We start from the raw sequence: 13,845 nt of genomic DNA, 5'->3' as shown, positions 1-13,845 counted from the left end.
CACACACACCTACACACACACACCTACACACACACACACACCTACACACACACACACACACACACACACACACACACACACACACTATATCCTACACATATATTTGATGCATGTTTTATGCTGTCTCTCACCTCATCACCTTAGCACATGTAGATCCAACACTCTGGCCAATCCATATTCACAGTGCTGATCTCAGATCAGATCCTCCCTGTCCATATAATCTTATTCATGATGATCTAAACTGATCCTAGACCAGCACTCCTACTTTGAAACGCTTTGTGAATATGGGCCATTGAAATTAACTTACTTTCATACTCTCCTTAGGCTATATTGATAACCATGGAAGATTGCTAAAGCTTTTCAGTACTTCATCTTAGTGCAGGAGGCTTACAGTATGATTAACGGTTTCATGTGTATTTTTCTGCATAATGCAGTTGTTTGTTTGGAGTGAAAACTTGGCAGGGTGTGTGGCGCTTGTTCGCTGACACATTCGCTCCGATGTGTTTTCCCCTTAGCAACTCAACACTCAAATAATCCTTGACGTTCCATAGTATTGCCTGATGTGCTAATTAGTTTAACGCACACACTGTCACACACAATAACATCAGTGGCTAATTACTCTGTCTCTTGCCAACTTTGAATATAAAATGAATTAATCATTAACGTCATGAAACAGAAATCCTCTGGGATAATATTGAACTTGAATAACAACCCTGGAAGTATTTTAACGTAACCTGTTAGTAAAACCACACAAACACACACATATTCACTCACTCACTCACTCACTCACTCACTCGCACTATATTTGTGAATACTTTTTGGGGACCAACAATTGATTCCCATTCAAAATAATTTTTTCCCTAAACCTAAACCCCTAAGCCTTTTTACAAGTGAGGACCGGCAAAATGTTTGTTGGTTCACTATTCTTGTCAGGACTTCTGATAATCACAAGTATAGTAAAACATATACACACACACACCAGTTGTGAATGGTACACACACAGTTGACTAATTAGCACCGATCACTAATTATTTAGATGAAGCTGTTGATAATATACATTATTAATAAGTACATGAAGTCATTGTGCTGGAAATACTCCTGAGTGGCGCAGTGGTCTAAGGCACTGCATCGCAGTGCTAACTGTGCCACTAGAGATCCTGGTTCGAATCCAGGCTCTGTCGCCGCCGGCCGCGACCGGGAGACTCATGGGCGGCGCACAATTGGCCCAGCGTCGTCCAGGGTAGGGGAGTGAATGGCCGGCAGGGATGTAGCTCAGTTGATAGAGCATGGCGTTTGCAACGCCAGGGTTGTGGGTTCGATTCTCACGGGGGGCCAGTATAAAAAAAATAAAAAAATAAAAAAATGTATTCACTAACTGTAAGTCGCTCTGGATAAGAGCGTCTGCTAAATGACTAAAATGTAAAAATGTAAATGTAAATAATTAAAAATGACTGATGATAATTGTAATGCTTATTGATGGAACTATTAGTGCTATTAGTGGGAATGTGTTGTGTTGTGATCTAGGACGGATAATGGTCTGAGTAATGGTGATAATGCAGGTAGATCATGATCATATGATGATACAGATGGTAATGCAATGCGTTGTGATTTAGGACGGATGGGTACTGCTTCACCATGGTGGAGGAAGAGGAGGGAGGGGTCCCTGTCCTCACCTCAGGATGTCTGGGTCTGGTGGGATCAGAGTTCCAGTGTAGGGTAAGTCTAAAGACCACTCCACCACAGTGAACGCACCCCACTCCAACACAGTGAACGCACCCCACTCCACCACAGTGAAACCACTCTGTGATGTAGTTTCCCCTAGGTACAGATCTAGGATCAGATTCCCCTCCATCATTCCTAACCTTAACAATTAATGGGGGAAATGCAAAACTGACCCAGATCAGCATCTTGGGGTAACTTTACCATACACCAGTGAATCCACACCTTTGGACACTGACAGCAGCTCCCACCACCTGGGCGAATTGGAACGCCGACTGCCAGCCAGGCCTAATCGCCCAGCATCACTAATGCTCTTGTGGCAGCAATGTTCCAACATCTAGTGGAAAGCCTTCCCAGAAGAGTGGAGGCTGTTATAGCAGCAAAGGGGGGACCAATTTCATATTAATGGCCATTAACTTGGAATGAGATGTTCGACGAGCAGGTGTCCACATACTTTCGATCATGTAGTGTAGTCAGCACACCGCAAACACATCTTCAATTTATCAATGTATTGTCTGTACGAGGTGTACTCCAGGCGATATGTGCCCATTTTGGGTCAAAACATTTTCATAAAAGCATGAAAGTTGCTACACTTGTGGGAACAGCGTGGGAAATTGAACAGCAACAGTAGCTGATGTATTCATATGATGTAACTGTGCTTCCAGGACACAGGCAACTCCCGACTGAGAAGATCCCTGGAGTGCTGTACTGACCAGGACTACTGCAACAAAGACCTGCACCCCACCCTGCCCCCACTCAAAACACTGAGTAAGATCCTGCATACACAAACACTCGCATACTGAGACAGAAGCTGAGACAGAAGCTGAGAAAGAAGCTGGGACCGAGACAAATAGCAACACAGACAGAAGTGACAGTGAGTTACCAGTGACAGTGATTTACCAGTGAGTTACTAGTGACAGTGAGTTACCAGTGACAGCGAGTTACCAGTGACAGTGAGGTGACAGTATCAGGGGCCAGTGAGTTACCAGTGACAGTATCAGGGCCCAGTGAGAGAAGTGACCGTTGCCAGTGACAGTGAGTTACCAGTGACAATGTCAGGGCTCAGTGAGTTACCAGTGACAATGTCAGGGCTCAGTGAGTTACCATTGACAATGTCAGGGCTCAGTGAGTTCCCATTGACAATGTCAGGGCTCAGTGAGTTACCATTGACAGTGTCAGGGCCCAGTGACTTGACAGTGACAGAGCGCAGTGAGTTACCAGTGACAGGGCCCAGTGAGTTACCAGTGACAGAGCGCAGTGAGTTACCAGTGTCAGGGCTCAGTGAGTTACCAGTGACAGAGCGCAGTGAGTTACCAGTGTCAGGGCTCAGTGAGTTACCAGTGTCAGGGCTCAGTGAGTTACCAGTGACAGGGCTCAGTGAGTTACCAGTGTCAGGGCTCAGTGAGTTACCAGTGAGTGTCAGGGGCCAGTGAGAGAAGCAGGTGAAATGGAGCCGGTGAATTCAGCTGCATAGCGCCGCTCCTCTGCAGTGATTGGCCCACAATCGGCCCAAGAGAGCATTAGCTAGGGTTTCCGTAGCAGACCCAAAACTGGATATATTTATTCTGTTCTTTTTCGTGTGTGTGTCAGACTGAAAGGGTGTGTTGGACTTCACACACAGGGCAGGTCCAGGGTCTGTTGGACTTCACACACAGGGCAGGTCCAGGGTGTGTTGGACTTCACACACAGGGCAGGTCCAGGGTGTGTTGGACTTCACACACAGGGCAGGTCCAGGGTCTGTTGGACTTCACACACAGGGCAGGTCCAGGGTGTGTTGGACTTCACACACAGGGCAGGTCCAGGGTGTGTTGGACTTCACACACAGGGCAGGTCCAGGGTCGGTTGGACTTCACACACAGGGCAGGTCCAGGGTCTGTTGGACTTCACACACAGGGCAGGTCCAGGGTGTGTTGGACTTCACACACAGGGCAGGTCCAGGGTCTGTTGGACTTCACACACAGGGCAGGTCCAGGGTCTGTTGGACTTCACACACAGGGCAGGTCCAGGGTGTGTTGGACTTCACACACAGGGCAGGTCCAGGGTGTGTTGGACTTCACACACAGGGCAGGTCCAGGGTCTGTTGGACTTCACACACAGGGCAGGTCCAGGGTCTGTTGGACTTCACACACAGGGCAGGTCCAGGGTGTGTTGGACTTCACACACAGGGCAGGTCCAGGGTGTGTTGGACTTCACACACAGGGCAGGTCCAGGGTGTGTTGGACTTCACACACAGGGCAGGTCCAGGGTGTGTTGGACTTCACACACAGGGCAGGTCCAGGGTGTGTTGGACTTCACACACAGGGCAGGTCCAGGGTGTGTTGGACTTCACACACAGGGCAGGTCCAGGGTGTGTTGGACTTCACACACAGGGCAGGTCCAGGGTGTGTTGGACTTCACACACAGGGCAGGTCCAGGGTGTGTTGGACTTCACACACAGGGCAGGTCCAGGGTGTGTTGGACTTCACACACAGGGCAGGTCCAGGGTGTGTTGGACTTCACACACAGGGCAGGTCCAGGGTGTGTTGGACTTCACACACAGGGCAGGTCCAGGGTGTGTTGGACTTCACACACAGGGCAGGTCCAGGGTGTGTTGGACTTCACACACAGGGCAGGTCCAGGGTGTGTTGGACTTCACACACAGGGCAGGTCCAGGGTGTGTTGGACTTCACACACAGGGCAGGTCCAGGGTGTGTTGGACTTCACACACAGGGCAGGTCCAGGGTCTGTTGGACTTCACACACAGGGCAGGTCCAGGGTGTGTTGGACTTCACACACAGGGCAGGTCCAGGGTGTGTTGGACTTTACACACAGGGCAGGTCCAGGGTGTGTTGGACTTCACACACAGGGCAGGTCCAGGGTGTGTTGGACTTCACACACAGGGCAGGTCCAGGGTGTGTTGGACTTCACACACAGGGCAGGTCCAGGGTGTGTTGGACTTCACACACAGGGCAGGTCCAGGGTGTGTTGGACTTCACACACAGGGCAGGTCCAGGGTGTGTTGGACTTCACACACAGGGCAGGTCCAGGGTGTGTGTGTGTGGCAGTAAGAATAGAGTCCCAGAGAATGCAGAACTCCCAGCAGACATGGCCAGCAGTGTCATCAATCTGAAACTCTAGCAGCGGACTTCAGGAAGAGATCCTATCCATCAGGACTAGGGTTCCCTCAGTTACACACACACTGTGGTGTCCCCAGGGACCAGAGTGAACTAGCTGAGAGAGTATAACATGTTGGACTAACAATAAATTACCTTTGAAATCACATGACTTAATGATGACTGTTTTTGACTGTTGTCTCTTTCCAAATCGGACTCAAAGTTCAAACTTTTCCCATAGCAGAGGGATGTGTGGCCCTGTTTGTATTGAATATGTCATCTGTTACTTATATGAAGTGATCAGTTATTTCTCTCTCCCCCCTCTTTCTTCTCCCCCTCCTCCTCGCTCTCTCTCCCCTCTCTCCCCCCCCCTCTCTCTCTCTCACTCCTCCCTCTCTCCCCATCTCTCTCTCTCCCTCCCCCTCTCTCCCTCCCCCCTCCCACTCGCTCTGTAGATTATGTGGATGGGAACATTCACCACATGGCTCTGTTCATCTCCGTCACCGTGTGCAGCATCATCCTGGCTCTCATCATTCTTTTCTGCTACTTCAGGTGAGACTCAGTTTGCCTCGAGATAATGTTTAGAACAGCGCTGCTCAAACCTGTTCCTGGAGAGAACATTTAGAACAGCGCTGCTCAACTCTGTTCCTGGAGAGAACATTTAGAACAGCGCTGCTCAACCCTGTTCCTGGAGAGAACATTTAGAACAGCGCTGCTCAACCCTGTTCCTGGAGAGAACATTTAGAACAGCGCTGCTCAACCCTGTTCCTGGAGAGAACATTTAGAACAGCGCTGCTCAACTCTGTTCCTGGAGAGAACATTTAGAGCAGCGCTGCTCAACCCTGTTCCTGGAGAGCTACCTACCGTCTTGTAGGTTTTTGATCCAACCCCAGTTGTAACTAACCTGATTCAGTTTATCAACCAGGTAATTATTAGAATCAGGTATGAAAGATTAGGGTTGTAGTGAAAACCTACAGGAGGGTAGCTGTCCAGGAACAGGGTTAGGCAGTCCTGTTCTAGAATGACCACTCACCCATGTCATGAATACGTTTATTCCCAATATACAGTACCGGTCAAAAGTTTTAGAACGCCTACTCATTCAAGGGTTTTTCTTTATTTTTACTATTTTCTACATTGTAGAATAATAGTGAACATTTTACATTTACATTTTAGTCATTTAGCAGACGCTCTTATCCAGAGCGACTTACAGGAGCAATTAGGGTTAAGTGCCTTGCTCAAGGGCACATTTACGTCATTTAGCAGACGCTCTTATCCAGAGCGACTTACAAATTGGTGCATTCACCCTATAGCCAGTGGGATAACCACTTTCCAATATTTTATTTTATTTTATTTTTTATTTTTTTTGGGGGGTAGAAGGATTACTTTATCCTATCCCAGGTATTCCTTAAAGAGGTGGGGTTTCAAATGTCTCCGGAAGGTGGTGAGTGACTCCGCTGTCCTGGCGTCGTGAGGGAGCTTGTTCCACCATTGGGGTGCCAGAGCAGCGAACAGTTTTGACTGGGCTGAGCGGGAACTATGCTTCCGCAGAGGAAGGGGAGCCAGCAGGCCAGAGGTGGATGAACGCAATGCCCTCGTTTGGGTGTAGGGACTGATCAGAGCCTGAAGGTACAGAGGTGCCGATCCCCTCACTGCTCCATAGGCAAGCACCATGGTCTTGTAACGGATGCGAGCTTCAACTGGAAGCCAGTGGAGTGTGCGGAGGAGGGGGGTGACGTGAGAGAACTTGGGAAGGTTGAACACCAGACGGGCTGCGGCATTCTGGATGAGTTGTAGGGGTTTAATGGCACAGGCAGGGAGCCCAGCCAACAGCGAGTTGCAGTAATCCAGACGGGAGATGACAAGTGCCTGGATTAGGACCTGTGCCGCTTCCTGTGTAAGACAGGGTCGTACTCTCCGAATGTGGTAGAGCATGAACCTGCAGGATCGGGTCACCGCCTTGATGTTAGCGGAGAACGACAGGGTGTTGTCCAGGGTCACGCCAAGGCTCTTCGCACTCTGGGAGGAGGACACAACGGAGTTGTCAACCGTGATGGCGAGATCATGGAACGGGCAGTCCTTCCCCGGGAGGAAGAGCAGCTCCGTCTTGCCAGGGTTCAGCTTGAGGTGGTGATCCGTCATCCATACTGATATGTCTGCCAGACATGCAGAGATGCGATTCGCCACCTGGTTATCAGAAGGGGGAAAGGAGAAGATTAGTTGTGTATCGTCAGCGTAGCAATGATAGGAGAGGCCATGTGAGGATATGACAGAGCCAAGTGACTTGGTGTATAGGGAGAAAAGGAGAGGGCCTAGAACTGAGCCCTGGGGACACCAGTGGTGAGAGCACGTGGTGCGGAGACAGCTTCTCGCCACGCCACTTGGTAGGAGCGACCGGTCAGGTAGGACGCAATCCAGGAGTGAGCCGCGCCGGAGATGCCCAGCTCGGAGAGGGTGGAGAGGAGGATCTGATGGTTCACAGTATCAAAGGCAGCAGACAGGTCTAGAAGGACAAGAGCAGAGGAGAGAGAGTTAGCTTTAGCAGTGCGGAGAGCCTCCGTGACACAGAGAAGAGCAGTCTCAGTTGAATGACCAGTCCTGAAACCTGACTGGTTTGGATCAAGAAGGTCATTCTGAGAGAGATAGCAAGAGAGTTGGCTAAAGACGGCACGCTCAATAGTTTTGGAAAGAAAAGAAAGAAGGGATACTGGTCTGTAGTTGTTGACATCAGTGGGATCGAGTGTTGGTTTTTTGAGAAGGGGTGCAACTCTCGCTCTCTTGAAGACGGAAGGGACATAGCCAGCGGTCAAGGATGAGTTGATCAGCAAGGTGAGGTAGGGGAGAAGGTCACCGGAGATGGTCTGGAGAAGAGAGGAGGGGATGGGGTCAAGCGGGCAGGTTGTTGGGCGGCCTGCAGTCACTAGTCGCAAGATTTTATCTGGAGAGAGAGGGGAGAAAGAAGTCAAAGCATAGGGTAGGGCAGTGTGAGCAGGACCAGCAGTGTCATTAGACTTAACAAACGAGGATCGGATGTCGTCAACCTTCCTTCAATGAAATAACACATTTGGAATCATGTAGTAACCAAAAAAGTGTTCATCAAATCAAAATATATTTTATATTTGATTCTTCAAATAGCCACCCTTTGCCTTGATGACAGCTTTACACACTCTTGGCATTCTCTCAACCAGCTTCATGAGGTAGTCACCTGGAATGCATTTCAATTAACAGGTGTGCCTTGTTAAAAGTTAATTTGTGGAATTTCTTTCCTTCTTAATGCGTTTGAGCCAATCAGTTGTGCTGTGACAAGGTAGTGGAGGTATACAGAAGATAGCCCTATTTGGTAAAAGACCAAGTCCATATTATAGCAAGAACAGCTCAAATAAACAAAGAGAAATGACAGTCAATCATTACTTTAAGACATGAAGGTCAGGCAATACGGAACATTTCAAGAACTTTGAACGTTTCTTCAAGTGCAGTCGCAAAAACTATCAAGCGCTATGATGAAACTGGCTCTCATGAGGACCGCCACAGGAATGGAAGACCCAGAGTTACCTCTGCTGCAGAGGATAAGTTCATTAGAGTTACCAGCCTCAGAAATTGCAGCCCAAATAAATGCTTCATAGAGTTCAAGTAACAGACACATCTCAACATCAACTGTTCAGAGGAGACTGTGTGAATCAGGCCTTCATGGTCGAATTGCTGCAAAGAAACCACTACTAAAGGACACCAATAAGAAGAAGAGACTTGCTTGGGCCAAGAAACACGAGCAATGGACATTAGACCAGTGGACATGTGTCCTTTGGTCTGGATTCCAGATTTGAGATATTTGGTTCCAACCGCCGTGTCTTTGTGAGACGTGGTGTGGGTGAACGGATGATCTCTGCATTGTATTTCCCACTGTAAAGCATGGAGGAGGAGGAGTTATGGTGTGGTGGTGCTTTGCTGGTGACACTGTCTGTGATTTATTTAGAATTCAAGGCACACTTAACCAGCATGGCTACCACAGCATTCTGCAGCGAAACGCCATCCCATCTGGTTTGGGCTTAGTGGGACTATCATTTGTTTTTCAACAGGACAATGACCCAACACACCTCCAGGCTGTGTAAGGGCTATTTTACCAAGAAGGAGAGTGATGGAGTGCTGCATCAGATGACCTGGCCTCCACAATCCCCCAACCTCAACTAAATTGAGATGGTTTGGGGTGAGTCGGACTGCTGAGTGAAGGAAAAGCAGCCAACAAGTGCTCAGCATATGTGGGAACTCCTTCAAGACTGTTGGAAAAACATTCCAGGTGAAGCTGGTTGAGAGAATGCCAAGAGTGTGCAAAGCTGTCATCAAGGCAAAGGGTGGCTATTTGAAGAATCTCAAATATAACATAACACCTTTTTGGTTACTACTTGATTCCATATGTGTTATTTCATAGTTTGATGTCTTCACTATTATTCTACAATGTAGAAAATAGTAAAAATAAAGAAAACCCCTTGAATGAGTAGGTGTTCTAAAACGTTTGACCGGTACTGTATGTACAGTCCATTTGTTCATCCATGCTTAGAACATTCATTCCACTTTGGGAACAAATGAATCAGAAAGTGTTATTTTATTGTGCTTGTTTTACCTGATGAATCCAGAGGACGTATTGTTTGTACTTTGAATGAAAATAATTTAACACAACGAAGAATCCTATATCTCTGTGATATGACATGTTTTCTAGTTGTGTAGTCAATGATTGAATCATCCAGAATTGTGATATTACTTACAGACTACTCCCATGAAAGGGTTGTTTGATTTATACTGGTGTGTGTGTGTGTGTGTTGCAGGTACAAGCGCCAGGAGTCTGGGCCACGCTACAGCATTGGTCTGGAGCAGGATGAGTCCTACATCCCCACGGGAGAGTCTCTCAGAGACCTCATAGAACAGTCCCAGAGCTCAGGCAGTGGCTCAGGTCTCCCCCTGCTGGTGTGTTGCACACACTGCAACTCCCAACCACCAGCTCAATGGTCGCATCCCGGTTATCTCTCCTTCCTCCCGAAGTGTGCATTTGTTCACGTCCCTTCACCGATTTGAAAGTAAATGACTGGTGTAAGAAATATAGTGAAAACTCCCACTAGCCCATATCTCGACCAATTCAATGCTTTAGGTTTGTGGGAAGTAGTGAAGGACTGTACACTTCAGGAGAAAGGAGATATTTGGAGGACACCCACAATGTCTTAGAGGCACCATACACACCTAGGTAGAACAACTGATGAACAACACATTTGACACAATGATACAACTAATGAACAACACATGTCACACAATGATACAACTGATCTTTTTGTGGTACGGTTTGTCAGTCTGTACAAAAATATACATGAGCTGTGTCTCCACAACGCCTTTGTAATTATTTTTTGTGCAGAGAAAATATCCATTGTATCACAACCGTTCTGCCACGTGTTGCACGTCAATTCAGCACCACTAGAGTCCGTGCAGAGCCGTAGAGAGCCTCACACAGTTTGTATGCTCATGTATATGCTCTGTCATTCTTTCAAGAAATCAACAACTTACCCTTTAATCTAATCATTTTTCCTTCCAAGTTATTTCTACATTTCTACAACCTTTTTAAACTGATTTTAAATGTATTATTAATCCTTTATTAATGGCTATTCATGGTGTACTTTTCAGTATTTTCCTTGCCCACATAATTGTTTGGATTTATAAATAATAATTGATTGGATTTATATAGAGCTTTTCCAGTGCTCATAGCACTTTACATAGTAGGGGGAAACTCACCTCATCCACCACCAATGTGAAGGACCCTTGTCTGACATCCCCTCCCCTCCCCTCCCCTCCCCTCCTCTCCTCTCCTCTCCTCTCCTCCTCCCAGGTGCAGCGCACCATAGCCAAGCAGATTCAGATGGTGAAGCAGATTGGTAAGGGTCGCTACGGGGAGGTGTGGATGGGCAAGTGGAGAGGAGAGAGGGTGGCCGTCAAAGTGTTCTTCACCACCGAAGAGGCCAGCTGGTTCAGAGAGACTGAGATTTACCAGACTGTCCTCATGAGACATGAGAACATACTGTGTAAGGAGAGAGAGTGTGTGTGTGTGTGTGTGTGTGTCTGTGTGCGTGATATATACATATGATGTAATGCTATAATAGTGCTATCATGTTCCAAACATGAACGTTTGATAATGTTCTACAGTTCCATATCTCTCTACTTCCCCTGTGTCCATCAGGCTTCATAGCGGCTGACATCAAGGGCACAGGCTCATGGACCCAGCTCTACCTGATCACAGACTACCATGAGGGTGGCTCTCTGTACGACTACCTCAAGTCCACCACTCTGGACACCAAGGCCATGCTGCGGCTGGCCTACTCCTCAGTCTCAGGCCTCTGCCACCTCCACACAGAGATCTTTGGTACCCAGGGCAAGCCGGCCATCGCCCACAGAGACCTGAAGAGCAAGAACATCCTGGTAAAGAAGAATGGAGCCTGCTGCATCGCTGACCTGGGCCTGGCCGTCAAATTCATCAGGTAGGGAGGGAGCGTGTTAGTGTGTGCGTGCATGTCGATTGATTGTCCTTCATAATTGATTAATTCGATTCAACCAAACTATTTGCATGAGAGCATCATAGTGTCACAACAGACAATATGTTGAAAAGGTGAAATACAAAAAGGAAAAAAGAACTAACATGGTCTCCCTCTGTCCTTCTCTCCCTCCATCACTATCTCTCCCTCTGTTCTTCTCTCCCTCATCACTATCTCTCCCTCTGTTATTCTCTCCCTCCATCACTATCTCTCCCTGTTCTTCTCTCCCTCCATCACTATCTCTCCCTCTGTTCTTCTCTCCCTCCATCACTATCTCTCCCTCTGTTCTTCACTCTATCCATCACTATCTCTCTCATCTAATCGAACATGGTCTCCCTCTCTTTCTCTCTCTTCCTCCCTCCATCCCTATCTTTCCTTTCTGCCATCCCAGTGACACCAACGAAGTGGATATCCCTCCCAACACCAGGGTGGGCACCAAGCGCTACATGCCCCCCGAGGTTCTGGACGAGAGCCTCAACAGGAACCACTTCCAGTCCTACATCATGGCCGACATGTACAGCTTCGGCCTAATCCTCTGGGAGATCGCCAGGCGCTGCGTCTCAGGAGGTACTGTAACCCAGTAGTTTCACCCTAGACACTGATCTCGGGTCAGTTTTGCATTTCCCCCACTTATGGTTGAGTTTAGGATTGGGGAAGGGGAAGCTGATCCTAGATCTGTACCTAGGGGAAACTGTCTCACAAGGTACTATAGCTCTCTCAGCAAACACACCGACTTTGGGCAAAATTCGATCAAATCCGCATTGTGGTATTTATGTGTTCCAGGTATTGTAGAGGAGTACCAGCTACCGTACCATGACCTGGTGCCCTCTGACCCCTCGTATGAGGACATGAGAGAGGTGGTCTGCATCAAGAGGTTACGACCTTCCTTCCCCAACCGCTGGACCAGCGACGAGGTAAGCAAGTCACACACACACACAGTCACGTAAGCATGCACATACACAAGCATGTAAACACACCAACCATTCACAGTAGAGTGTGTAGTACACATACACACACACACACACACACACACACACACAAACACACAAACGTTGGTTTATCCAAACTCTAGAGCTGTGTTTTTCTGTGCCCCCTACAGTGCCTTAGGCAGATGGGCAAGTTGATGACGGAGTGTTGGGCCCACAACCCGGCCTCTCGCCTCACGGCGCTGCGCGTCAAGAAGACCCTAGCCAAAATGTCAGAGTCTCAGGATATTAAACTGTGACGGCGGGGAGGGACACTCCAGGCGTGGGGGAAACACGTCACCACGGACCGACAGCCAGCGCTCTGCTCCGCTCTACCCACAGTCCTCTGCTCCGTTGGGGGTCAGGAGGACCAGAAGCCAGCAGTGCACCGCAGAGAGCCTCACCCCGGGCCACGGTCACTCAGAGAGAAGGAGAGAACCGCCCGGAACCCCTGGAACTGTCACGATGAACTACTTGTTTATATACTGAAGACCTGGGGCAGGTAGTGCCTTTTTAAAGCAACCTGCTAAGATCTCATTTGGTTGACTTGGACAAAGAGGACACAAGCCAAGTGGGTTTTATTTGTGCTTTCTGTGAAAGCAGCTCTAGTTTCGGAAGACGGGCCAGTGGTGGCCGGAGGAAGAGGGAGGTGGGGAACTGCAGGAGGAGGGTGGAGGGTGACCCCTTCAGGCGCATCACAGGATGACAGCAGGAGGAATCAGATGACAATCTGAAGCCATCATAACAGTGTTGATTTAGCTTTTTGGGGTGTATTTATTAGTGCAAACCGTAGAAAAACATTTTGCACCGGAATAGTTTTGCAACAAAAACAAGCATTTCTTATTCGACAATTTTAGGTTAGTCCCTCCCCATTTTAGCCAGTTCGCTTCTGTTTGGTTCCTAGTGAATACACACCCTGTTGTTGTCCAGTAGTTTACCAAGGTGTGTCTGGAGTAAAGGGGAGGTTTGTTCTTCACCGTAGGTACATTGTAAATTGTCAAGTACTGATCCACTGGGGACTCATTTGTAAAAGTTGCTTCATTTTTATGTACGCCACAAATAAAGATAATCAAATGATATCAGTTCAAATTCAAATTGTATCTGCAATAAAACATTTAGGTGAAGATGTCTTTGGTATTTATCATCTGATTTGACCCTACCAGGGACCCCATGCACATCACACAGGTACTTTAGTGACAAACATGGTTAGTTAAAGGGACAGTTCACCCTTAAGTCAGAATGTTGACTCCGTTTGACCTCAGACCATGAAAACAACCGATGTATATGAAAACACCAGATATATGAAAACGCCAGATATTGGGATGAACTGTCCCTTTAACCTTGGTATTTTTTTGTGTATTTTATTAGGATCCCCATTAGCTGTTGCGATAGCTACTCTTCCTGGGGTCCACGTGCAACATGAAATAATACAGAACATTAATAGACAAGAACAGAACTACATAAATATAAAACGTCACACAAAATATCCAGGTCAAATAAGGGAGAGAC

General features: G+C 47.7%; 1 protein-coding gene across 3 annotated transcripts in view; it reads left to right on the top strand.

Annotated features, from left to right (window-relative positions):
* The window catches only part of LOC121584379 (bone morphogenetic protein receptor type-1B), a 148,507-nt gene extending 135,047 nt beyond the window's left edge, over positions 1-13,460 (top strand). For all 3 annotated transcript variants that reach the window (XM_041900216.2, XM_041900217.2, XM_041900215.2), the window contains 9 exons: positions 1,614-1,716; positions 2,385-2,487; positions 5,267-5,363; positions 9,626-9,764; positions 10,672-10,864; positions 11,020-11,317; positions 11,763-11,938; positions 12,155-12,285; positions 12,471-13,460. In XM_041900216.2, the coding sequence (XP_041756150.1) occupies positions 1,614-1,716; positions 2,385-2,487; positions 5,267-5,363; positions 9,626-9,764; positions 10,672-10,864; positions 11,020-11,317; positions 11,763-11,938; positions 12,155-12,285; positions 12,471-12,596 (1,366 nt within the window). In that variant the 3' untranslated portion in view covers positions 12,597-13,460. The remainder of the gene's footprint in view (positions 1-1,613; positions 1,717-2,384; positions 2,488-5,266; positions 5,364-9,625; positions 9,765-10,671; positions 10,865-11,019; positions 11,318-11,762; positions 11,939-12,154; positions 12,286-12,470) is intronic.
* The last annotated feature ends 385 nt before the right edge of the window (positions 13,461-13,845 follow it).

The sequence above is a fragment of the Coregonus clupeaformis genome, chromosome 16 (assembly GCF_020615455.1).
Source record: "Coregonus clupeaformis isolate EN_2021a chromosome 16, ASM2061545v1, whole genome shotgun sequence".
In the NCBI taxonomy this organism is placed as follows: domain Eukaryota; kingdom Metazoa; phylum Chordata; class Actinopteri; order Salmoniformes; family Salmonidae; genus Coregonus; species Coregonus clupeaformis.
This window is presented reverse-complemented; position numbering and strand designations above follow the sequence as displayed.